Source organism: Anser brachyrhynchus, assembly GCF_964034855.1.
Source record: "Anser brachyrhynchus genome assembly, chromosome: 26".
NCBI lineage: Eukaryota > Metazoa > Chordata > Aves > Anseriformes > Anatidae > Anser > Anser brachyrhynchus.
In genome coordinates, this window is record NC_137719.1 from 4,882,556 (window position 1) to 4,905,149 (window position 22,594).

Below are 22,594 nucleotides of genomic sequence, written 5' to 3' on the forward strand. Positions count from 1 at the left end.
GTGGATCCACAGCGATGATTGTTCCCATTACTGGGACACCCCAATCGGGATGGGATCACCTGGCCTGAGAGGCAGGCGTGTGGGACGATCAAAATAAGCGAAAGCTTTCGGCTGCAGACTCCCTCCAAGCCCAAGCTGTAATTTAAAACCCTTCGGAGCATCCAAGGTGAGATGTTTGCGCTCCCTTTGGGTAAAGTGCTCCGCTCGGGACACTCCAGCCCATTACGTCGAGCTGTAACCAAGCCAGTCCAACCCCCACACGGCCGTTTTCATGCCAGTCGAAGGCTGCCTGGGTTTATTTTGGCTCGCGGCCGTTCCCCATCGATTGGCATCGAAGCGCCACGAGGAGCTGCGCGAGTGGCCGCGCGGGATGGGGGCCGTTCTCACGGGATGCCTTTCACCCCCCCCCCCCCTCGCCCTGCTAACCAGGCCCCGATGACTCAGGAGCTTTGAACCTGGCTTAAACCCCGCTGCGAGGCTTCGGGGGCGGCGGCGATGTCCCCCACCCCCCCCCGGGGTGGTTTCGGGGGGCTCCCCGCAAGTCGGATGCAGGCGTCGTCTCCGGAGATCCGCCCGGGGTTGGCGCCTCTCGGCGCCCATCCAAGAGCGGGGCTGGGCCGCCTGGCACCCTTTGGGGTGCTGAGCTGCTCCGTGGCGGGGCGAGGAGCCGGGCCAGTGCGTGCTTGCTCCGGCGCAGCAATTACGAGCCCAAGGCTCGCCGGTGCCTGCCAGCACGGCGCAGCCAGCGCGCTCCCCCCCCCCCGTGCTAGGAAGTCTGGAGTAAGCCGAGGTGTTTCTTGTTGGGGTTGGTGGCGGCGGTGATGCCGCACACGCTCGGGGGCTGAGCTGCTGTGTAAAGGGGGGGCCCGGCTCTGCTGTGCCCCCACCCCCGCGGAGCAGCGGGGGCGCACCGGGGACCCCTCCGCGTCCCCCGCCGAGGATGCTGGAGCGTGGGAACGCGCCGCGGGGATGCTGGGGATGGGGACCGGGGGGGGGATGCTCGGCTCGGGGACCCCCTTTAAAACCTCCTGGGTGTGTGTGGGGGGGGGTTCAGCGGGGTGCAAGGCCCTTCCCCCCCCCCTCCCCAACCCAACCCCGTGCTGCCGTGGGGCCGGGGCCGCTCCGCACCTCCCCAGCGCCGCTCGGCGCCGGGGGCACCGGAACCGGCGGCCAAAGAAGGCAGCAGAGGCGGGGCCGGATCCAGACCTTGTATGGCGCTTCCCCTCGGCCGCCCGCCCGCCGCCGCCCCGTTTTTCCCCCCCCCTCCTTGTCCCCCCCCCCCACCCTTTCCAACCCCGCAGCCGCTGCCGCGCTCCCCCGGGCCGCGCCGGGCCAAGGGGCGGGGGGGGGGGGAGGGGGGGGGCGCGGGGGGGGGGGAGGGGCAGGGGGGGTGGGGGGGGGAAGGGCGGGGGGGGAGTAAAGGGGGGGTGTAAATGGGGGGGGGGTGTCCTGTGAAGGGTGGGGGGGGGGCAGGGCGTGGGAAGCGGGATGCAAAGGGTGGGGGGCGCTGTAAAGGGTGGGGGGGGGTTAAAAAGGGGTGGGGGGGGTTAGGAAGGGCAGGGGGGGTTGAAAAGGAGGGGGGGGCTGTAAAGGGTGGGGGGCTGTGCAAAGGGATGGGGGGGGGGTCTCCCAAGGGATTGGGGGGGGCTCTGGAAAAGGTGAGGGGCTCTCCAAGGGGGTTGGGGGGGCTCTCCGTAGTTGTGGGGGGCTCTGCAAAAGGTGGGGGGGGTCTCTGAAAGGGATGGGGGGGCTCTGCAAAGGGTGGGGGGCTCTGCAAAGGGGTGGGGGGCTTTGCAAAGGGGGGGGGTTCTGTAAAGAGTGGGGGGCTGTGTGAAGGAGTGGGGGGCTTTGGAAAGGGTGAGGGGCTCTGTAAAGGGTGGGGGGCTTTACAAAGGGTAGGGGGGTCTCCAAAGGGGTAGGGGGCTCTCCATAAAGGGGGGGGGGCTCTGCAAAGGGGGGGGGTCTCTACAAGTGGTGAGGTGGCTTCTAATGAAAGCAGGGTCCTGCAAGAAACGGGTGTCACCGTGTTATATGGGGGGGGGGCTTCAACGGATGGGGGGGGCGTTCAACAGATGGGGGGGGTTCAACCGATGGGGGGGGTTCAACGGATGGGGGGGGGGCTCAATGGCTTTGGGGCCCTTCCATGGCATTAACTGCAGGGCCCTGCACAAAACGGAGCACGCGTGACCCCCCCCAACCCCCCCCAGATATCGAACCCTGCCGGCACCTCCGGGTGCGTGCCCAGGGGCAGCAGCAGGGGCAGCCTCGTGCCCCCCCCCCCGTGCCCCCCCCTCCCCGGCTGGGTCCCCCCCCTCGAGCTGCTGCAGCTCTCCCCGCAGCTCCCATGGCCGAGCCGGCCCTGCAAGGAGTTGGGCAAGCGGAGCTCTTGCAACACAGCATTTTTCCATACGTTCGCTGTATAACTCGGAGGGTTTTTTTTTTTCTTTTTTTTTTTTTCGGGGGGGGGTTGTTTTCTTGTTTTCCCAGATAGCATCGGTTGGCACACTTCGCACGAAACCGCCTAATTACCGACGCCTTGGAAGTGCCAAACTTTTCAAAGCCGGGGGGGGGGGGGGCGGGGGGGGGGAAGAGAGGCGAGGTTAAAAATCGCAGGCGACCAACAAGTGTTACCTGTTCGCGAGCTGCCGGGGCGCTGCTCCCCCCCCCCCCCGGGGGACCCGGGGAGGATGGGGAGGGGGCAGCTCAGTGCTGCCCCTCGCCCCCCATCACCCCGGGGGGGGAGCTCCGGGGACCCCCACTGCCCCCCCCCATTCTGCCCTTCCCACCCCGTGGGGTTCCCCTGCGCGCCCCCCGGCCCGGTTCACTTTTGGGATGGGTCTGGGGGCGCTTCCCCCCCCCGGCCCCCCAGTACAGCGGAGCCCCAGGCTCCGAGCATCATCGGCGGGGCGATGGGCACCGCACAGCTCCCGGGGCCGCCCGGTACCCGGGAGAAAGGTGCCCGGTGCAGGGTCCACGGTGCACGGTGCCCGGTTCCCGGTGGAGGGTGCCCGGTTCCCGGTACACGGTGCCCGGTTCCTGGTGCGTGATGCCCGGTGCGTGATGCCTGGGGAAAGATGCCCGGTGCCCGGTGCAGGGTGCCCGGTGCCCGGTGCAAGGTGCTCGGTGCATGCTTCCCGGTGCCCGGTGCAGGACGCCCGGTGCCTTATGCCCGGTGCCCGGTGCAGGATGCCCTGTAAAGGACATCCGATGCCCGGTGCCCGGTGCATGATGCCCGGTGCCCGGTGCCCGGTTCCCCGTGCCCAGTGTATGATGTCTGGTGCCCGGTTCCCGGTGCATGGTGCCCGGTGCATGATGTCCGGTGCCCGGTCCCCGGTGCCCGGTGCAGGACGCCCGGTGCATGATGCCCGGTGCCCGGTGTATGGTTCCCGGTGCCCGGTGCAGGACGCCCGGTGCGTGATGCCCGGTGCCCGGTGCATGACGCCAGGTGCCCGGTTCTCCGTGCCCGCTGCGGGACACCCGGTGCCCGGTTTCCGGTGCCCGGTGCATGATGCCCGGTGCAGGACGCCCGGTTCCCGGTTCCCGGTGCACGATGCCCGGTGCCTTGTGCACGATGCCCGGTGCGGGACACCCGGTGCCCGGTGCGGGACACCCGGTGCCCGCTGCCCTGTGCCCGGTGCCCGGTGCCCGGTGCCCGCTTCCCGCTGCCGCCAGCCCGTTCCCCGCCGCGCGCCGGCCCCGCTTCCTGCTTTCTAATGTTCCATTGTGCGGAGCTTCCATTGTGACGTCTCGGCCTCGGCGCGGCTTTGTCTGTCCATATATGGGCAGCTACGTCACGGAGCGCTCCCGCCGCCCGGATAAATGGGCTGAGGAGTCCCCGGCGGAGCAGTCGAGCAGCAGCGAGGAACCCGCGAGCGGGGCCGGGAGCGGAGCAAAGCGAGGAGCGAGCGGAGGGGTTAAAAATCCGCCCACGGCCGCAGCTGCCCACCGGATCGCCCCCTCCCCTCGAGGAAACACCGGCGGGACCCCCCCCCCCCCCCTCAACCGGGACCACCCCCCCCAGCCCACGCCCCCCCCCCCCCCACCCCCTCCGCCCCCCAATTTCGCAGCCTCCCCCCCCCCCCCCCGCCCCAACTTTCCTCCCTTTGCATGCTCGCCCTCGCCCGGATTTGCCACTCGGATGTTGTCGCCTCCGGAGCGGAGCTCGGAGCCGCGGTGAGCCTGCCTTTTCCTCCAGTGCTATGACAGGCAAACTACTGGAGAAGCTGCCGGGGACCATGAACACTTTGCTGAACCAATTGCCTGACAATCTGTACCCGGAGGAGATCCCCAACTCTTTGAACATCTTCTCCGGCAGCAGCGACTCGGTGGCTCACTACAACCAGATGGCTGCAGGTAAAGGGGGAAGGCAGGCGGGGGAGGCGGTGGGGCGAGGAGGAGGAGGAGGAGGAGGAGGAGGAGGAGGAGGACGCCGTGTGCGGGCTGGCATGGAGCCTCGGAGGGAAGGGGAAGCGCCGGGGCTGGGGAGCGGCCCCCCAACCCCCCCCCCCCGCGCCCACCCACCCCTTTCCTCGCCCCGGCTCCGCGCGATCGCTGCCTCCCCTGCCGCAGGGCTCCGCGCAGCGCTACCGCCGAGCCGCCGCCGCAGGTACGGGGACAGCGGCCGGGCTCCGGCTCCGGGGGGAGGATGGAAGGGGGGGGGGGGAACGCGGCCGGCAGGAACCCCCCCCTCCCGGCCGCTGGAGCCCACCCCCCGGCCCCTCTGGCGGAGCGGGACCCCCCCCACCCCCCGCGGACACGCGTGGCCGTGCCGTGGGGTCCCCCCTCGGAGCGCCTTGGGGGCGAGGTGGGGGCGCCCGGGGGGGGCCCGCAAGGTGAGAGGCAGCGAGGGGGGGGAGCCCCCCCCCCCCCCCGGATCACCCCGCCGCCTCCGGGCGCCGGGGCCGTGCCGAGCCGAGCCGAGCCGGGCTGAAAGTCGCTCGCGTTCCTCCTTGCGCGGGGCCAAGTTGGTAACGGCGTCGGTGCCCCCCCCCACCCCATCGGAGGGAGGGGTGCTCCGCGGAGTGCCCGGCGCTGTCGGCGGGGAGGATGCCCGGGGCTGCCGGGGTGGGAGCCTACCTGTAGCCGCAGGTACCTCCCCTCCTTCCCCCGGCCCCCCCCCCCCCCCGCCAGCGCCGGGGGGGGCGGCCCCCGGCAGCCCGGAGCCGCGGGGGGGGGGGCGGCGGGGGCGGCCGCCCGGCTCCGTTCCCCGGGACCCTCCGCAGCGAGCGCCGCAGCGCACGGAGAGCCGAGCCGCCGCCGCGCCGGTTGCCCTGGAGAGGTGGGGGGGGGGGGGAGGAAGAGCGAGGAAGAAGAGGGTGGGGGGCGACCCGCAGAGCTGGGGGGGCTTAGGGGGGCTCGGCTCGCCGCATCCCCGCTCCCCAGCACTGCTGCGGCCCGCCCGGCTCACCGTGCCCCGCTTCTCTCCCCCGCTCTGCAGATAATGTTATGGACATTGGCTTAGCGAACGAAAAAGCCAGCCAGGAATTGTCCTATTCGGGGACTTTTCAGCCCGCCCCGGGCAACAAGACTGTGACCTACCTGGGGAAATTCGCCTTCGACTCGCCCTCCAACTGGTGCCAGGACAACATCATCAGCCTGATGAGCGCCGGCATCCTGGGGGTGCCGCCGTCCTCGGGCGCGCTCACCAGCACGCAGAGCTCGGCGGGCAGCATGGGGCCGCCGCAGGGCGACGTGGACCAGATGTACCCCGCGCTGCCGCCCTACTCCTCCTGCAGTGACCTCTACCCGGAGCCCGTCTCCTTCCACGACCCCCAGAGCAACCCCGGCCTCACCTACTCCCCCAGGATTACCAGGCGGCCAAGCCCGCCTTGGACAGCAACCTCTTCCCCATGATCCCAGACTATAACCTCTACCACCACCCCAACGACATGGGCACCATCACGGAGCACAAACCCTTCCAGAGCTTGGACCCCATCCGCGTCAACCCGCCCCCCATCACCCCGCTGGAGACCATCAAGGCCTTCAAGGACAAGCAGATCCACCCGGGCTTCGGGGGGCTGCCGCAGCCGCCGCTCACCCTCAAACCCATCCGGCCCCGCAAGTACCCCAACCGGCCCAGCAAGACGCCGCTCCACGAGCGGCCCCACGCCTGCCCCGCCGAGGGCTGCGACCGCCGCTTCTCCCGCTCCGACGAGCTCACCCGCCACCTCCGCATCCACACGGGCCACAAGCCCTTCCAGTGCCGCATCTGCATGCGGAGCTTCAGCCGCAGCGACCACCTCACCACCCACATCCGCACCCACACCGGCGAGAAGCCCTTCGCCTGCGAGTTCTGCGGCCGCAAGTTCGCCCGCTCCGACGAGCGCAAGCGGCACGCCAAGATCCACCTCAAGCAGAAGGAGAAGAAGGCCGAGAAGGGCTCGGCCGGGCCGCCCCCCGCCGCGCCCCCCACCGCCGCCGCCGCCGCCACCACCTCGCCCCCCGTCGCCCTCGCCCCCGCCGTCACCACGTGCGCCTGAGGCACGGCGCGGTGACACCCTTTGCACTGGTGCCGGATGGATCAGGGCTTCGCCGGCGTCCCGCTTGCCCCCGTGCCCCCGTCCCCGCCATCGGGATGCTTGCCCGGACCCCCCGTGGGCCGGATCCGACGGATCCTGCACCCAGGCTGCCCGGGGTCCTGCTCCGGATCCGAGCCCACCACCCGGCTCCGAGCCTCTCGGGAGCACGGTGGCCGCGCTCCCGGTGCCCGCGCCCGCTCAGCCCCGAGCCCCGCAGCCGGGCTGCCCCCGGGGGTCGGCACCGCACGGATCCCACCCGCTGGGAGCCAGCCCAGCAGGGCCCGGCGAGCGGCGCCACGGCACCCTTGGGTGCCCGGGCAGCCAGCCCCGGCGGGGTCCTGCCCCCACGCGTGCTTTTCCCACCCGAGCCCCCGGCTCGGCGGCGGAGGTAAGCGGGCTGCAGCAGCGGGGGGCGAGCTCCCGGGCGCTGGGCGGCTGCTGCTGGGCTGGCGAGAAGGTGCTGGGGGCGGCACGGAGCTGTCCCGGCAGCAGCTTGTTCCTTTTCTTTTCCTTTTTTTTTTTTTTTTTTTTTCCTCTCCAGCAGAAGGGAAATTCTTTACAGAAATGCAGAAAAAAACAAAACAAAACAAACCAGTATTTTGCTGAATACTTTTTATAATGTGAGATATTTTTATTTTATTTTATTTGGTCACTTTAAAACAAACCAACTACGGAGGAGAAGAATCAATTAGTCCTCTATTTTATTTTATTTTTTTTTTCCTTTCTCCTTCTGGTATGTGCATGTCATTGCATGACTGCTCTGATTTTTTTCTTCTTTTGTTTTAATAAAACTGTGCTCAGACATTTAAGCTAAACTAAGCAAAAATAATAATGACTTAAAAAAATCTTTGTTGCCAAAAGGTCGTGCTATCCAGGTTTGATGTCTGCATGTGAAAAAAAAAATTAAAAACCTACAAAAAATAAAGAGAAGAGAAAGAATGCAGTCTAATTTATGTGAACTGAAAGGAACAAAAAACACAATCAGGTTTAACCACACAAACCTAAGGGAATGATATTTTTTGAAAGACTTTTGTATAAAGTTGAGTACTTAGAGAAAAAAAAAAAAATCATACCAGATGTAATATATTTTGTGGATGTTTTTATTTCTTGGATTTATAGTACCTTATACTAAGGTTAAAAAAATTATGCTTGATATTGTGAAAAGGTGATAATTTTCACACACATTTCATTTGCTCATTTGTCATGTTGTAATGCAAATATGATAGTTAATGCATACAGCATTTTTAAGGGAAAAATCAGAAATATTGAACTGATGTATTGTTGTACCATTTGCACTGTGAGCAAATGCTAATGCAGTAAATATATTGTGTTTGCTGACAATCAAATTCTGTAGTAAATATCTTTATTTTACCTTGCTTAAAAATATCTATATTGGTTTGGAGGAAAAAAAAAAAAAAGTCTCTAATATGTAAGGAGAATGTTAAAATGGCTTGCTTGAAATGTGTAGGATGGTAGGCGTTGTGCCTCTTTACAGATGACTTTGAAATCTGTTTGTACATTTTCTAGTGCTGTATTTTATTATTTTATTTTTTTTTTTGGTATGGTTTTTAAAAATAACCCAACCTTTTCTCAGTCCCCTCTCCTTCAGTTCTGTTCGCAGGACAGCCCGGCGGCAGCAGCAGCGGCGGCGCTTCGGACCCCGACGGCGACCGGCTCCGTCCCCGCGCCCCCTCCCCGGCCGCTCGGGGACATCCGAGCCCCCAGACCCACGCCACCGCCGCCTCCTCCTCCTCCTCTTCCTCCTCGACCCATCTCCTCCGGCTCCGTCCCCGCGTGGTTTTTCCACCCGTGGGCCGCCCTCGGTCCCCGCAGCGGGCGCTCGCCGTCGGCTTTGACCCCGGCACCATTTTGCAGCCGGATTTAGGGATCGGTTGCGTCCGCTGGATAAGGGCTGGGGAAAAGAGGATCTAGGGGGGGGGTTCAGCCCTTAATGCCCCCCCCGCCGCCTCTCGCCGGCCAAACTGCTGCAGGTACGGAGCGGAGAGGGATTTTTCTTCGTGCTGCGAGCTGGCTGGGTCACCCCCCGTTAAAAATAACCCGTGGATTTTGGATACGGCGCCTGTAGGGGCAAGAGGGAAAAGTGGGAGACGCAGCGGGACGAGGCGGGGTGCTGGGTGCCCCCCCCCCCCCCCCGGGGCGCTGGCAGCACCGTGGTCATCCTCGGTGGTCCCCACGTGTGGTGGGACGCGGGGATATGGAAAACGCCGCCCGATTTCCCTTCTTTGGCCTCGACTTGCATCCGCAGACGGGCCCCGGAGGAGCTGCGCCCGCCAGGCCGGGGCGGCTCTTCCAGTCGCTGCCGTTTTCGGAGCCTTTAATTTCGGGGAGACACCCGGGGCTGGGCCTTGGGGTGGCTCCTGGTGACTCAGGGGAGGCCTGGCCGGGCCTTCCCGATGGGGAAGGGACCTCGGGGCCAGCGGGGAACCGGCTTCGGGGCCCCCGGGCGCTCTGTGGGGCCGGATCCTGCGTCCCCAGGGGGTCATTTCCAGCGTGGTTCGGCTCTGGGTGACCGCGGAGAGGTGTGAGCAGGGGGACATCAGGCCGGGGCCGAGAGGGGGCACCCTTGGGTGCCAGCACCGTGGTGGCCCCCAGCCTTTGTGGCGTTGCTTTTGGAGCTTTTTCGGTGCTGAAAAAGGGCCGGGCCTGCGCTCCCAGCCCCGACCCCAACGGGATGTCGTGGTCCCGGCGGCCGGGGAGCGCGGCCCCGTCGCTGCCCCGCTCGTGTCCTCCCCACGGCGGGACCCGTCAAGGTGAGGAGCACCCTTGGGTGGCGAAACGTGTGGCGTGCGTGCAGCACCTTGCACGAAAATGTTGGTTGCTACGGAAACACGGCACTTTCCATCCCCGTTCTGGGCTATCTGTGTTCTGGGGAGGAGGGAAGGGCTTGCCAGTCACGTCGACACAAGTTGCTGCCTTCTTCCCCTGCTCCGCCGCGGCCCCGGCCTCCCGAGGAGGCCGCCGACACCTCGCTGCTCTCCGCCGAGGGTCTTCGGGGGCTCTGCGAGGCGCCGCCGGAACCCGGGAGCCCTCCGCGGGACGGGAATTGCTTCTTGAGGAGGAGCACCGGGAGCCGAGGCCCCTTCCCCGAGGCTGGAGGACGCGTGTCCAGGAGCGTTCGGAGCTCTCGATGCCACAGGTGGCGGTGGGATCCCTCTCGGGTCTTCTCGGCCTCCAGCCCGGCCTCTCCTGCTGCCTCGACGGCAGAACCGCCGAGGCAAATCTTCTCGAGAAGGCGCTCGGGTCGTTTCCGGATCTCCTGCCCCTCTCGGTGCCGTGTGGATCTGTCCTCCCTTCTCTTCCCGGCCCTTTCCAGCCTCCACGTTGAGAGAAAAAAGGACGGGGAAGGAGTCGCCTCCCTGAAACGTGCCCAGAGCGACCACACCAAGAGCAGGGACTTAGCGAAGGTGCGAAGGGAAGGCGCTCCCCAAAACCCCTGCCAGGGCACCCCGCTCCCCGACACGTGCGGGGAGCCACGGGGCGCTTGTCCCAGCCTCTGCCCTTCGTGTCGCCTCCCTGCCAGCACCCCGAACCTAATTGCTCCCACGCCACGCCGCCAACACCTCTCCCGGGGGGCTCTTCCCCACCCTTCGTCCCCAAATCCTTCCAAAACCTCCCCCCCTTTTCCTTGGTCATCCCCCCTCTGAGGACGATCCCGGCTGGGGGTCCCCACCTCGGCGGGCGCGATCCCTGCCCGGGTCTCACCTCCCTCGCTCCCTTTGCGCTAATCCCGTGTCCTCACCGGTGTTGGTAACACCTTCCCAGTTTAGCAGCATCAGCTGCGGCTGTAATTACCGCGCTGTTTACCTGCTGCTAATCGATAAAAGCCACCCTTGGCGCCGGGCCCTGCCCGGTGGCCCCGTGCCGGGGCACGTGCCGGCACCAGCCCGGTGGCACCGACACCGTTTGGGGTTTCGCCTCCGTCCCCGGCTGCCCACGGGGACCGAGGGACTGGGGACGCGGCGGTTGGCAGCGCCGAGGGTTTTGCCGTACCCTACAAAAACCCCACTGCTTCCCCGTCGCCCCCCTCCCTGCCTCCAGCCCCCACTTTTGCGGCTTTTCTCCCCGAAACCTGCTTCAGCCGTCCCTCCCGCTCCTCGTTTTTTTTCCCCGTTTCTGCCTGCTCCCAGCCTCTCCACAGGCCCACAAGCCCCGAGCAGCCTTCCTCCCTGCCTCCTCCTCCTCCTCCTCCTCGCCCAGGACATCCCCCCGGCCCTGCGCCCCTGCCCCGTTCACCCCAGCACCCTTGGGTGCCCCCAGCACCTCGGCTTTTTATGGCCCAACACCCGGCCACGCACACGTCACTCCGCACGGGGCTGTTTGCCATTTTAAATGTTGGTTTGGGTTGTGTCTTTTATTTTTTTATTTTTGTTTTTTATTTTTATTTTTTATTCTAACACAGGCTGGGGGGAGGCAGAGCAGAGCCGAGCTCATTTCCCCCCCCCCCCCCCCCAGAACCTGTTGCAAGTTATTTTCCTGAATTTCCCATGTTTTGTATTGAAACCGAGGATATTTTTTTTTTCATTTTTTTTTTCAGTTTCCTTTCTGAAAATAACTCCCAAACTATAATTTCCTCCCACTTGCTTTTTCCCCTCCTTATTTTGATGTGCGGAGTCGCTGGCTTGGCAGAGCGGTGCCTTTCCTCCTGGGGGGGGGGATGGGGGGGTGGCTGGGGACCGGGGGCCGCATCCTGCACCCGCTGGGGTGGTGGCACCGGGAAGGGGCCGTCCCCAGCCCCCAGGGGACGGTGACCCCCGGGGAACGGTGACCCCGAGCATCTTCACAGCCGGCTCAGCCCCTAGCCCGGTTTTTTGGGGGGGCTGGGGTCAGCTGGGGGGGGCTTCACAGGATTTTCCCCGGGATGCTTTTCGCTCCCCCTTTTGGGACCCCGTTGGGATGGGATTTAGGAGGCCATGGGTACGGGATTTGGGAGCCCAACGGGACAGGTTTTGGGAGCCCAACACGGTGGGATTTGGAAGCCCACCAGGACAGGATTTGGGACCCCATTGGGACAGGATTTAGGAGCCCAACAGAAGGGTTTGGGGAGCCCACCAGGACACAATTTAGGACCTCATTGGGACAGGATTTAGGAATCCATCAGAATGGGATTTGGGAGCCCATCAGGATGGGATTTGGGAGCCCATTTGGACGGGATTTGGGGACCCATTAGTGTCGGATTTGGGAGCCCACCAGGATGACACTGGGGAGCCCACCAGGACAGGTTTCGGGGCCCATCAGGATGGGATTTGGGATCCCCCCAGGACAAGATTCAGGAGCCCAACGGGGCGGGATTTGGGATCCCATTGGGATGGGATTTGGGGTCCCACCATGAGGGGATTTGGGATCCCACTGGGATGGGATTTGGGGTCCCACCATGAGGGGATTTGGGATCCCACTGGGATGGGATTTGGGGTCCCACCATGAGGGGATTTGGGATCCCACTGGGATGGGATTCGGGATCCCACCAGGCCAGGATTCGGGAGCCCGTTGGGGCAGGATTTGGGGTCCCACCAGGACGTCGTTTAGGACCCCACCAGGACAGGATCTGGGATCCCACTGGGATGGGATCTGGGACCCCACCAGGCCAGGATCTGGGACCCCACCAGCCCACCACGGCAGCCCCTCTCTACCCCCCCTCCCCCAGCCCCCCCCCCCCCGAGCAACACCATGCCGTCCCCCTCCCCGTGACGTCACCCTCCCCGTGACGTCACCCTCCCGTGACGTCACCCTCCCCGTGACGTCACCCTCCCCGTGACGTCACTCCGCGGGCTCCCCCCACCCCCCACCCCCCCCACCAGCCAGCCCGGCACGGCAAGAGTTAACTCCTCCCCCCCCGGAGCCGCGGCGTCACGGCGGGGCCGGAAGGGGCGGGGCCGGGCGGCAGCGACTTCCGGGAGCGGCGGGGACCATGAGCTGGTGAGCGGGGGGGGGGGGGGCGGCCTGGGGGTCCCGGGGGGGTCCCGGGGGGGTCCCGAGGGGTCCGGGGGGGTCCGAGGGGGTCCCGGGGGCTCCGTTCTGGGCCCAGCCGGGCCCCACGGCCTGAGCTGGGGGTGTGGAAGGGGGCTGGGGGGGGGGGTTACTGGGGGGGTGTGGTAGTGGGGGGGGGCGTTGGGGGGGGTTTGGGGGGACCTGGGGGGGTGTGAGAATGGGGGGGGAAGGTTTGGGGGGGCTGGCGTGTGGTAATGTATGGGGGGTGCTGGCATGCGATAATGTATGGATTGGGGGGGGCTGGTCTGTGATAATGTATGGGGGGGCAGGGTATGGGGGGGGGCTGGTGTATAATGATGTATGGGGGGGGTGGTGGCCCATAATAATGTATGGACTGGGGGGGACAGAGGGTTTGGGGGGGGGCTGGTCTGTGATAATATATGGGGGGGGGACAGGGTTTGGGGGGGGCTGGTGTATAATAATGTATGGGGGGGTGCTGGCCCCTAATAATGTATGGACTGGGGGGGGTGACAGGGTATGGGGGGGGTTGGTCTATAATAATGTGTGAGTGGGGGGTGCTGACCCGTAATATTGTGTGGACTGGGGGGAGATAAAGGGTATGGGGGGGGGGCAGGTCTGTGATAATGTATGGGGGGGGCTGGTGTAAAATAACGTGTGAGGGAGGGGTGCTGACCCGTAATATTGTATGGACTGGGGGGGGGGGGTGATGGGGTTTGGGGGGGCCGGTCTGTAATGATGTGTGAGTGGGGGGTGCTGACCCGTAATAACGTATGGACGGGGGGGGCTGAGTGACGGGGGGGCTGACACGGGGGGGCTGGGGGGGGGCAGACCTCCGGCCGTATGGAGCAGGTGTGCGGGGCTGCGGCCTGCGTGCGGGCGGTGCGGGCACGGAACTGGCACCGGGCGGGGCGTGCAGGGGGGTAACCTGCGGGGTAGCTAACCTATAGGGTAGCTAACTTACAGGGTAGTTAAGCTGTAGGGTAACTAACTTACAAGGTAGCTAACCTATAGGGTAGCTAACTTACAAGGTAGCTAACCTATAGGGTAGCTAACTTACAGGGTAGCTAACCTATAGGGTAACTAACTTACAGGGTAGCTAACCTATAGGGTAACTAACTTACAGGGTAGCTAACCTATAGGGTAACTAACTTACAGGGTAGCTGACCTATAGGGTAGCTAACTTACAGGGTAACTAACCTATAGGGTAACTAACCTGTGGGGTAACACACAGGCTGTGTGTGAGTGCAGCCTCGGGGCTGTGCCGCCAGCCGGGCGCCCCATAAGGACCCGAGGCCCCCGGCTGCCCGGGACCGGCAGCGAAACCCCGTTAAAGCAGTTTTAACAAACGAACAAACCCCAAACCCCGCAGACTCCCACCTGCGGAAGGTCCGCTGGGACCCACGCCCGCCTTCCCGCTGCCTCCTGTCTTCCCCTCGCCTTTTTTTGAGCGAATGGCGTTGGAAACGAACCCCGACCGCGGCGGCGGCCCCGAGAGGAAAGGTCGGGGGCCACGGTGGGGAAAAATGAGAGATTTTTCGGGCTGGGAGCAGGAGAAGTCACGGATCTGGAGATACACCTCACCAGCACAGCTGTGCCCAGGCGGGTACCTATCAAAACGCGTCCTTTTGGTTAAAAGCCCCAAAAAACCCTCGCGCCTTACAGGGGCCGTGGTTTATTGACGCGGGGTTGGTTAACGCAGCTCTCCCTGGGCGCTGCCCGTGCCCCTCTCCGTCGCTCCTCGAGGTGCCGCAGAGCTGCTCCCGGTGCCGGGGGGGGGCTCCCGGTGCTGGGGGGGGGGGGCTCCCGGTGCCCCCTCTCCCTGTCGCGCTCTCCCAAACCTCACCAAGCAATGGGGCTTCAGCACACGCCGCACGTGCCTTTTGCTGCAAGATCGGGGTTTTTTGGTTGTTTTTGGTTTTTTCCTTTTCATCTGTAGCCCGGGAGGAAGAAAAGGTCATCGCGAGGAGGAGGGGGGGGGGAACGTTACGCGCCCGCCATCAGGCTCCTCTTTCTTCTCCCCCACGTCAGCCCTCGAGCGTCTCGCGGCGCCGCTGACGCCCGGCGGCGAGGGCCTCGGACCCCCGCGGGGCTCCGGCTGCGCGCGGGGGACACAATCGGCCTCAGTGCGGCCTCGGGGCCCCGCCGGCCCCTAATTCGTGCCGCCCACCCCCCCGATGAATCGAGCTATTCACGGGGAGGGGGGGGAGCCCGGCGGGCGCCGTGGGGAGCGGGTGCTGTCAGTTGCGCCCCGCGTCAGGGCAAAAAGCAGCCGCCGTGGGTGCCGGCGCGCCCCGCCGGGAGGCCGAGCGTTATTTCTCCTCCTTTCGGAGCAGGAATTTGCTTTCCCCGAACGTCAGTGGGGCTCGCGGGGCTCGCTTTGGGCGCCCGCGGGGGAGAATCGAGGCTGGGAGCTTCGTCCTCAGCGGCACGGGCGGGCGCAGTGCCCCCGCGCAGCGGAGCAGCCGTCGCCTCGATGAGATTTCCTGCCAAAAAACGGGGATTAAAAGGGCGGCGAGGCCGCTTGCGAGCGGGCACCTTCTCGGTTCCACGTGTTTTCAATCCCTTGCGTTCCCTCCTTCCAGCCAAGCGTCTGGCAGGTCGGGGTCCTGCCCCACGCCAACCCGGGAAGCGCCCGATTCCCGTGGTGGGAGCAGGAAACTTCGCTCCGGAGCTCCTGGGACTCGGCCCCCGGGGACGGCGGCCCGGCGAAAGCCCCCATCCCCTGACTCCTGCATCCCGGCAGCCGAGCGGCGCTGCCTTTCCGGGCTGAGCCGTATTTAGGGCAGGAGGAGGCTCGTTTTGGGAAGCAGCCTGACACGGACCGAGGAGACGTTTCCCAAAACTCGCCGCCTTCCTTTTGGCGTCGAGCCCGGGGGCCGCGGAGCCCGGCGGCTCGCCCCTGCGCGGGTTTTCTGCGCTTTCCGCAGGTTTCCCGAGGGATTCGTGGCAGCCCAAAGGGTTTTTTTATCGTATTTTTTTTTAAGGTTCTTGGAACCTGGCGAGCCCAAACGCCGCCGCAGCTCGCAGACAGCCTCGCCAACACCCCCTCCTTTTGGGGTGGCTTCAGGCAGGGGCTTTCGGCAGCGTTGACGGCTCGGCACCGCTGCACCAGCAGGAAAAAAAAAAAAAACGGGCAGAAAAAAAAACACAAAACACGTTAAGCAAATGGTGATAGTGAGCCACCGCTCAGCACGCAGTCTCCTGGGGCACCGTGGCATTTTTGGGGTGGGTTTTGGGGTCTTGGGGCCGAGCTGAGCTCGCGCTGGGGGCACCGGGTGGCCAAGGGTCGGGGCCACGCGGGCTGGCGGTGCTTCGCTCCCCGGGAGGAGATGGAAATGTGCCGTCCGAAATATTTCGGGGTGTAACAGAGGACGAGGGGGCCGGGGGGAGCGTCTCAGAAAAGGAAATTCGCTGGGAGGCGACGGGGGGGTGTTGGGAGGCTGGGGAGCGGGGAGCAGCAGGCGCCTTCGGGCCACGGCACGGGGGCAGTGGCTGGTTTTTTTTAATCGTGTTTGAAATCTCCTGGGTTCGGGCCGCGGCACGCGGGTTTTTAAGCGGGTTTTAAGCCTTCCGGAGGTGTGCTGTGGCCGCGCTGGGTGGGTGCTGCGCGAAAACCGAGGCGCTGCCGCCTCCCGGGGAATCCGTCCTGACGTTTTTTTTTCGGAGCCCGGACCGCGGCCGATGGCAACGCTTCCCCGTTCTCCCCGGCTTTCAGCGAAAATCGGGATCTGGAGATGAAAACGGGATAAAATGGGATGGGATCAAGCTCCCGGACACCTCCCGGGCACCCCATGCAGGGGAGCACCCATGGGTGGCCTTCGGGAGCCGCGCGAGGGCGACAGCACGCCCCCCCCCCCCCCCCCCCCCCGGCGGGATTAACGCGTGGTTATTCCTTAATTATTATTTTTTCCCGTCTCCTTTGTACAGGTAGCTGAAAAACAATGTTCTAGTTGAGCCACAACCGCGTTTCACAACCAGGCTTAAAATGGATATTTTTGTAGCGCAGTCAGGGCCTAAAACAGCCTCGCAAAACTCTGCTCGCCCACGCGCCTGGCGTGAGTAATTTTCTTTTGATGGGTGAGTAAAATATCATTTTTATTTTTTTTTTAATTTTTTTTTTTTTTTACGTGCTCATCTCGGAACGGGTGGGAGAGCGGATTTCTGACATTATTTTTGATTCCGCTCCGCGCCGGCACCGCGCACGCTGCGGGGACGCGAGCGGCCCCGCGGCGGGGGGCTCGCGGCTCCCCGCCGCCGGCGGCGGGGCCGGGCCGAAAGCGGGGCTCTGACCCTAAACCTGCGCCAAACGGGGGGGTCTTTGCGGCCCCGTCCCTCCCCCCCGCGCCACAAGAGCTCGCCCCGACGCCCTTTAGTGCCTTTTTACCTCTGCGCTCGCGGCCGCGGGGCTGGCACGCGGGCGGGAGCGCGCATCCCCAAGCCCTTATTTTATAGGGTCCCGGTTCCTCGGCCCCCCCTCGTGCCTTTCCCCACGCCGTGGCCTCCCCGCGAGGCTTCAGCGGGGAGAACCGAAGGCGGGCTTTGGCGCGGCGGCGTCTCCCCCCGGCCGCGAGCCGTTTGGGTAATTTTTTCCTTGCGCATCGGGGCTGTGTTTGGAGCGGTTGCCATGAGTTCCTCCGAGGCAGGGGGAGCGGGGTGGGACGGTGCATGCAGTTTCCATGGACACCCCGTAGTACAGCGAGGCAGCCGGAGCCGGGCGAGAGGCTCTCCTTCCAACCGCGGCTGCCTTCCTCACCTGTGCCGGCCTGGATTTCCCCAGCTCCGAGGGCACGGCCGCTGGTTTTAGGGGATTTTAGGGGATTTGGGAAGGGGTTCGGGCGGCCCCGAGGCCGGAGACCCGCGGGGCAGGAGGCTGGGGGCGGTTTTCGCGCCAGCTCTCCCCGCGTTTTCTCTCTTTGGGTCCTGTTTTCCGACCCGATAATAAACCTATTGCCCTTCCTCGAGCAATATTAGGGCCGCCTTCACACCTCCGGGGCTTTGGGGTGCCCTGGGTTCCCCCGTGGCATCACGAAACTCTGCTTTGCCTGGCGGGAGAGGTGATGCGGCGGCAGGAACCGGCACCGGTCGCGCTGCTCCTGCTCCTCCTGCCCTTGGCCAAATCCTGCCGGCGGCACGGGGACGCCGCGGGTGGTGCCAGCGCCGACGGCACCTCGGGGCTGTGCAGGAGCAGAGCTTTTGGGACAATTTCTGACTCTTTCAGGAGTTTCCGCCTTGCCCTTCTGATGCTTTCCCGGGCGCAGGAGGCACCGCTCCAGGGGACAGAGCTCCCTGCGGACCCCGAGGTGGTGCCTGCGGTCCGCTGGTGAGAAAGGAGAAGTCATTCCCTCGCCGTTCCCCTGTTTTTTTTCGACCTGCTGGCACGTGCAGGAGTGCTTCGATCTCTCCCAGGTAGCCTCCAGCCCCGCTCACACGCCGCTGTCTCCCTGCACCCAGCGCCGAGCCCTCTCCAAAGCGCGGGCACCGGCGGGGAGAAGGGGAGCTCTCGGCACAGCACCCTGCCCCGACCCTGGCAGAGGGGGGCCTTAGGGTGGCTCAGGGCTGGTTTTCAGCCCCAAATTGGCTTCTGTGGGGGTTCAGAGGTGGGCACCCTGTTTTCTAGGAGCTCTCAGCGCGGCCAAGGTTTTTGGAAAGCGGAGCCGCGCCCGCGAGCCGGGCTCGCCGGGGTCCTCAGCGCAGGGTGCTGAGCCCCGTTGTTCTGGCCGCGCTCGGGGAGCTTTCGTTCCGGTGAAAAAACTCGATGTTTTCGGTGGAAATTTTGGTGGAAATTCAAGCAGCGAATAGTTCTGGCCGAAGTCCAGGCTACGCTGTTTTGCTGGCGCTTGTTTTTTTGTTTTTTTTTTTTTTTGATGGGGGGAAGGAAAAAAAAAGGAAAAAAAAACCCAGAAACCCAACTGAAAAACCAACCCAACCCCGACGCTTTCCGCGGAGAGAGGGCACTTCTCCCCAGAGGCTCGTTGGGCGGACAGCCTGACGCGCGGCCGTGCTCTCGATGAGAACCAACCCCTGCCGCCGCTGAACGCCACCTCGGCGGCGCGACCCGCGGGGCCGGACCCCAGCGCCGCCCCCGCTCGCCCTCGATCGGGGCGGCTCGGTGTCGCTTTGCCTCAGCGTCTGGGTAATCAACCTCGACGGGCTGTCCGAGATGTGCTGCGAGCGAGAGCCTTCCTCCCACTCAGCCCTGTCCGTCCGTCCATCCATCCGTCCCCGGGGGGCTCCGCGGAGAGCTCCCCGCTCGCCCCCTCGCTTTTCGGAGAGGGGATTTCTGCAACCCGGCCGTGCTCGGGGCGGTCCCACGGGACGGCGGCTCGCCGGACGCAGCCTGAAGACGTTTTCCTCCCTAATTAAAGCGGTTTTGGGCCGGCGGTCCCTGCCCGGCCTCGTTCCAGGGGACCGCGGCGGAGCGGGAGCCCCGTCTTTTAATCCCCAGGTCCCCGCAGAGCTCGGTGAGCTGCGCTCCCCCCGGCCCGCGGGGTTCGTTTCCGACTCTCTCGCGCGTCCCGGGGAGAATTCGCTGCTTTTTTTTTTTTTTCTCTTTTTTTTTTGCGCGGCCCTGGGTTTGTGCATGGAAAAGCCAAGTAAATATGTGACATTGCTGGGAAAACTTCAGAGAAAATTAGCCACAGCTTCTCCCACCTTCCCCTCCCTGGGGTTCCTGAACATCCCCGAGTAGAAGCTCGCAGGATTCTCTCCACCCACACTTTTTTTCCGACTTTAAGCCGTTCCCACCCCCCCTCCCCTCGGTGCTTCGCCCTCCTCCCTCCCGTCCCAGCCCCATCAGCCTCGCAGAAGTCACCGCCGTGTCCCCGGCCAGCCCCGGGGGGGGGGGGGGACGAGGGGCTGGCTCCGACCGGAGGGGGAACGCTGCTGTGAGTCAGCCCGCGCGCTCTTCAGGAACACGATTTCAAGGGATTTCACACCCCAAACACAGCCCCGGCTTCCTCTCGCTCGGCAGAAACCAAAAACGCGCCCGTTCTGCTTTCCCCTCGGGGCGTGCAGGCCCGCGGCCGCATTTGGGGGTGATTTTTGTCCCCCCGGGAGCGTGCAAAGCTCCCGTCGCCCCGGGGGGCTCGCGGCACCAAGCCACCTCCCCGGGATTCCTCGCAAAAGGCCCTTTGTACGGCCTCCGACCAGAACAAAACCCCTCTTGATTTTTACTTCTGTTGCCGTGGCCGCTTGCGGCGTCGCAGCATCGGGTGCCCGCTGTCACCCAAATTCTGCAGGGGGGGACACACGGGGCCCCAGGGGACACCAAGTCCCCGCTGCCGGCAGCGCCCCGCCGCCGCGGTCCCGAGCGCCCGGCTTCTCGTTTACTTCAAAATCTCGGCTCAAATCGTCTCCTCTTTTCTCTCCCTCGCTGCTTTTGTTCCTGCTCGCGCCTCTTTTTTTTCGTCCCCGCAGATCCGCGTGGAAAGGGGAAGGTTTGGAAACCGGGAAATCGTCCCCAGTTGGGACCCAGCGACGACGGCACCGCGGCGCGCGGCCGCTCCTTGCCCGGGGTGGCTTTTCGGGAGGTTTCACCCAGGCAGTCCTAATTACCAACGGGCATCGTGGCGCTGAGGGGGATATTTACTCTTTCGAAGTGGATTTGGAGCGGCGTGCGGCGCTCTGTTGACTTTCTTTTGTTCTGGAAAGAAAAAAAAAAAAGGTAGCCGAGGTTTGTTGGGGTTTTTTTTATTTCCTTCCCCCTGCAGCGTGGAGGAGAGGGGAGCCCCCGCCCGGTGCCGCGGGGTGGCCGGACCCCGTGCGGGAGATGCTGCGCTCCTCTTCCTCCTCCTCCTCCTCCTTCCTCCAGCCGGCTCAAGGTGGGCTCGTGGCGTCGCTCTGCCTCTCGCCCCTTTTTTTTTTTTTTTGCTTTTTTTTCCTTGATTCGAGGCACCGACCACGCTTTAATTGCCGTTTAATTAAGCTGCGCCACCCGGCCGCAGCTCCGGGATCTCCAGCCCTACACCCTCGGCTGCTCACCCTGAAGACCACGTCTTTTTTTTTTTTCTTCTTTTTTTTTTTTTCCCCAAATTGTGCCTTTTTCCCCCCCCACAATCGCTGCTCGGCCGTGCCTGGCTGCAGCCCACAGCTCCCTCGTCCTGGCTTCCTTCCCAGCCTGAGCCAGTGCGGATTTCTCCTCCTGCCACCGAGCCGGGTTTATGCAGTCACTTCCAAAAACATCTAGTGACGGCACCTGGCTTCCAGGACAGCCTGTGCCCGGGAGAAGAAGGGAGCTACCTCATTTTGGTTTATATTTGACCCGTGCAGGAAAACAGAAAGCAAAATCCTTCGTTTATTTATTTTTTTTTCACGCTTTTCTTCCTGTAAGGCACCGCACACCCGCTTATTGACGGGGTAATTATACGCCAGGCGAGTGTTTGTTTAGAAAAGAAGTGTGATTCACGGCTGCCCGGCATGCCCCGGGAGCTGGAAAGGGTTAAAAACCCTAAAATTATATCGCTTGAACCGGAGAACAATAAACAGGAAGCTCTGCAGAAAATTTAAATTTAAGCCCGGTGACTCAGGCTGGCCGCTGCTCCGCGAGCCGCTCGGCGCTACGGGCTGAGGGCCGGCTTCGTTACCGGCGGCTAATTACACCGTTGGTTGGAAAACGATGCCAAAGCTTGGCGAAAGGAGGCAGGGGGGGATCGGGGGGGGCGTTGGATAACCCCGTTTTGGCTTTCCCTCGAGCCGACGGGGCTTCGTGGCGGGCGCTTTCCCCCGGCGCGCGGTGTTTGCGGAGCGTGGCGCTGGTTTTACAAAATACCCTACAAATAAAAGGATTTCCAGGGGCTCGGGGGAGCTGGTAGGAAGGCTTCCAGCCGTCTGATGGAGCAGGGGTAGCAGCGTTGGTGCGTGGCAGCTCGTAAGTGAAGCTGATGAGGAGCACGTGGAAAACGGAGCGCTCGTTGGCCATGTCCGGCGGCGAGCGGAGCCAGCTCGGGAGCCAGGAGCCGGCCCGGCCAGCGGCCAAACCCCGGTCCCGCCGTGCCCTTCAGCAGCCCAGGTTTTGGGTAGCGGGGTCCGGGGGGGCTCCGACGCCCTGCAGGAAGAGCCCCAAAAAAATCGGGGCTGGGATGTGGTTGCAGAGGAGCCGTAGGAGTGCTCCAGTTGAGGCATCTCCGGGAAGAGAGGTTGGCGTTGTCTTTCGGGACCGGGTTTTTTGGTTTGGTTAAAGCAACATAATGCCCCAAATGGCGCCCGCTGGCAGATTTTGGACGCGACGTTTTAACCTCTTTGACTTAATTAAACCCGCCCAAGACGGCGCTTGCATTCCTGGCTTTTTTATGATCCTGATAAGGGGAAGAAACCCAATCGTTCCCGGGGTGGCCGCCTGGCTGTAACCGTCTGACCGAGCCACCCTTCCGTACGGCGCGTGATTTCCTTCGAGTACTCTTCACCTCCGAGCTAGCTCGCGTGGGGAAGCCAATTTAGGTAACCCAGATTTTACTAGCAACCATATTAGGGATTTTAAGAATGAAGGCTGGCAGGTGAGCCGCTCCTACAGCTGTTGTACCGGAGAAATCCTTTGAAGCGGCTTGCAGCTCCAGACGCTCGGGCTGTTACTTTTTTTAATATCCTCTCGCTAAATATTTACAGGGTTTGTTTTGTTGTGTTGTGTGTTTTTTTTTTTTTTCCCTCCCCTTCAGATTTGTTTGGAAGCGTGGCGCGTTCTCCAGCCGCTCGCCGTGCCAAGGACTGCCTGCAGCATCCCTCGCCTCTCTTCCCATCGCCGGGGCAGGGAAAAGGGGACGGCGGCGGCTGGAGAGCAGCGAGGGAAAGGGGCTCTGGGTTGGGGGGGAAGCACGCTTTGTGCAAGGCTTCCTGCCCCCCAAAATCCAGCCCGGCTCACCCCAGGACCCCTCGCCGAGGACGGGGCCGGCGGAGCCAGGCTTTTGCTGCGGCGCCGCGCTCGAGGCCGGCTCCGCTCACCCGTTCTCCTCCCCTCCCTCCTTTCTCTCTTTTCCAGGATACCGTTCAAGATCGGGCAGCCCAAGAAACAGATTGTACCCAAGACAGTGAGTAAACCGATTCCCCCTTTTTTAGATCCAGCCTTTGATCATGTGGCTGATGAGTCAAGGCAGCACTTTGACTCGTCCCATTTTGCC

The 22,594-nt window shown here is 63.8% G+C and overlaps 2 protein-coding genes across 6 annotated transcripts in view; both read left to right on the top strand.

Moving 5' to 3' along the window:
• Positions 1-2,799: 2,799 nt before the first annotated feature.
• Positions 2,800-7,965, top strand: EGR3 (early growth response 3). The gene is given in 3 exon segments (XM_080568668.1): positions 2,800-4,353; positions 5,438-5,794; positions 5,797-7,965. Coding segments are annotated over 3 exon segments (1,194 nt in total). The 5' UTR covers positions 2,800-4,199; the 3' UTR covers positions 6,480-7,965.
• Positions 7,966-12,364: 4,399 nt separating this feature from the next.
• BIN3 (bridging integrator 3) overlaps positions 12,365-22,594 on the top strand; it is a 39,354-nt gene continuing 29,124 nt past the window's right edge. For 2 of the 5 annotated variants that reach the window (XM_080568690.1, XM_080568693.1), the window contains exons 1-3: positions 12,365-12,452; positions 16,413-16,562; positions 22,456-22,504. In XM_080568690.1, coding sequence (XP_080424816.1) covers positions 16,559-16,562; positions 22,456-22,504 — 53 coding nt within the window. In that variant the 5' untranslated portion in view covers positions 12,365-12,452; positions 16,413-16,558. Of the gene's footprint in view, positions 12,453-16,412; positions 16,563-17,865; positions 17,892-22,455; positions 22,505-22,594 lie in introns of those variants that run through there. The other 3 variants (XM_080568695.1, XM_080568692.1, XM_080568694.1) reach the window with 3 other exon arrangements.